This window comes from Cariama cristata, unplaced genomic scaffold, assembly GCF_000690535.1.
Source record: "Cariama cristata isolate BGI_N322 unplaced genomic scaffold, ASM69053v1 scaffold22785, whole genome shotgun sequence".
NCBI lineage: Eukaryota > Metazoa > Chordata > Aves > Cariamiformes > Cariamidae > Cariama > Cariama cristata.
This window is the reverse complement of record NW_009619546.1, coordinates 1-1,169: the sequence shown is the minus strand read 5'-3', so window position 1 is coordinate 1,169 and position 1,169 is coordinate 1. Positions and strand designations below refer to the sequence as shown.

At 60.5% G+C, this 1,169-nt stretch overlaps 1 protein-coding gene across 1 annotated transcript in view; it reads left to right on the top strand.

The window, feature by feature from the left end:
• The window catches only part of LOC104162548 (peptidase inhibitor R3HDML-like), a gene marked incomplete at its 3' end in the record, with an annotated part of 2,371 nt that extends 1,206 nt beyond the window's left edge, over positions 1-1,165 (top strand). The window contains exons 2-3 of the mRNA XM_009701300.1: positions 446-562; positions 1,105-1,165. Coding sequence (XP_009699602.1) covers positions 446-562; positions 1,105-1,165 — 178 coding nt within the window. The remainder of the gene's footprint in view (positions 1-445; positions 563-1,104) is intronic.
• Between the last annotated feature and the right edge of the window lie 4 nt (positions 1,166-1,169).

Here is a 1,169-nt window from a genome sequence, read left to right as displayed (position 1 = left end):
CTTTAAATAATGCATGAAGGAACCAGCTGTCCTCACCGGTTAGTCTGTGGCCAGGGCTGAGGTGGAAGGCTGAGGACGGTTGCGAGCTGCAGAGCAGGGCTGTGAAGTTTCACCCCTGGGCTCAGCTCCACCTTCTGCAGAAGGAGCTCATTCCCAGAGGGAATCACACATGAAGGGCTTGCACTGCTTCAGGGCATCCATGCTCTGCCTGGGCAGTGGGCACCCAACATGCCCAGGAGCCGCGGTGGGCAGCTGGGGTGGTTCATCGCTCCCAGACACATTGTCGTGCTTCCCCTGGGCTTTTTCCAGCCTGATGTGTGAGGCATGTTTTTTGGACACTCATGGGTGCTCAGAAAGGCCCCTGAGACCAAGGAAGCGGGTTGCTCCTCTTCCCTCCTCTGGGCAGCCAAAATCCCTGCCTGTCCTTTTCCCTTCCTGGCGGGGGGGGGGGGGGGCGGCTGGCCAGGGCAGCAGAGGCGTGGGCTGCGCGCTGCCTGTGGGACCATGGGCCCCCCCAGCTGATGAAATATGTGGGGCAGAACCTCTCCATCCACTCGGGCAGGTGAGTGCCCCGTGGGCAGAGCGGGCTCCTGGGAACCCCCTGCACCCCACAATGCTGGGGGAGGAGCAGCAGCAGCAGCCCCTCGGTCGAGGAGCAGAGAGGCTCTGAGCTGGGGTTGCAAAGGGACTCAGATGCAACCGAGAGGTAGATTAAACCCCCCGGGGTGGAGGAGGAGGGTCCAACTCTTGCAGAAGGGTAAATACAGGAAACCAGAGGTGCATGCTCCTCATTTGGGGAGGGTTACATTGATCCCCTCTCTGCCTGGCCCATGGACCAGAGGGATGTGGGTCCTGGATCTCCACCATGCAGCTGTGCGCTCAGGTGCCTCCAGCGAGGGCCAGGTCTTCTGGCCTTGGGCACTACTGGACTTGACACAAGGATGTCATTGTCCCCTTCTCCCCAGGAACGCTTGGTTACATCCCCTGGCTCCACCCCGCTTCTCTCCCCCACTCCCTCAAAGTGTAGCCTTCGTCCCCCTCCTCTCCTTCACCCATGACATCCGAGGTGGAGGAGTTCCACCTTACGTGCAGCACCTTTTGCAGGTACCGCTCCGTCATGGATATGGTGAAATCGTGGTACCAGGAGAAGGAGCACTACTCCTTCCCTC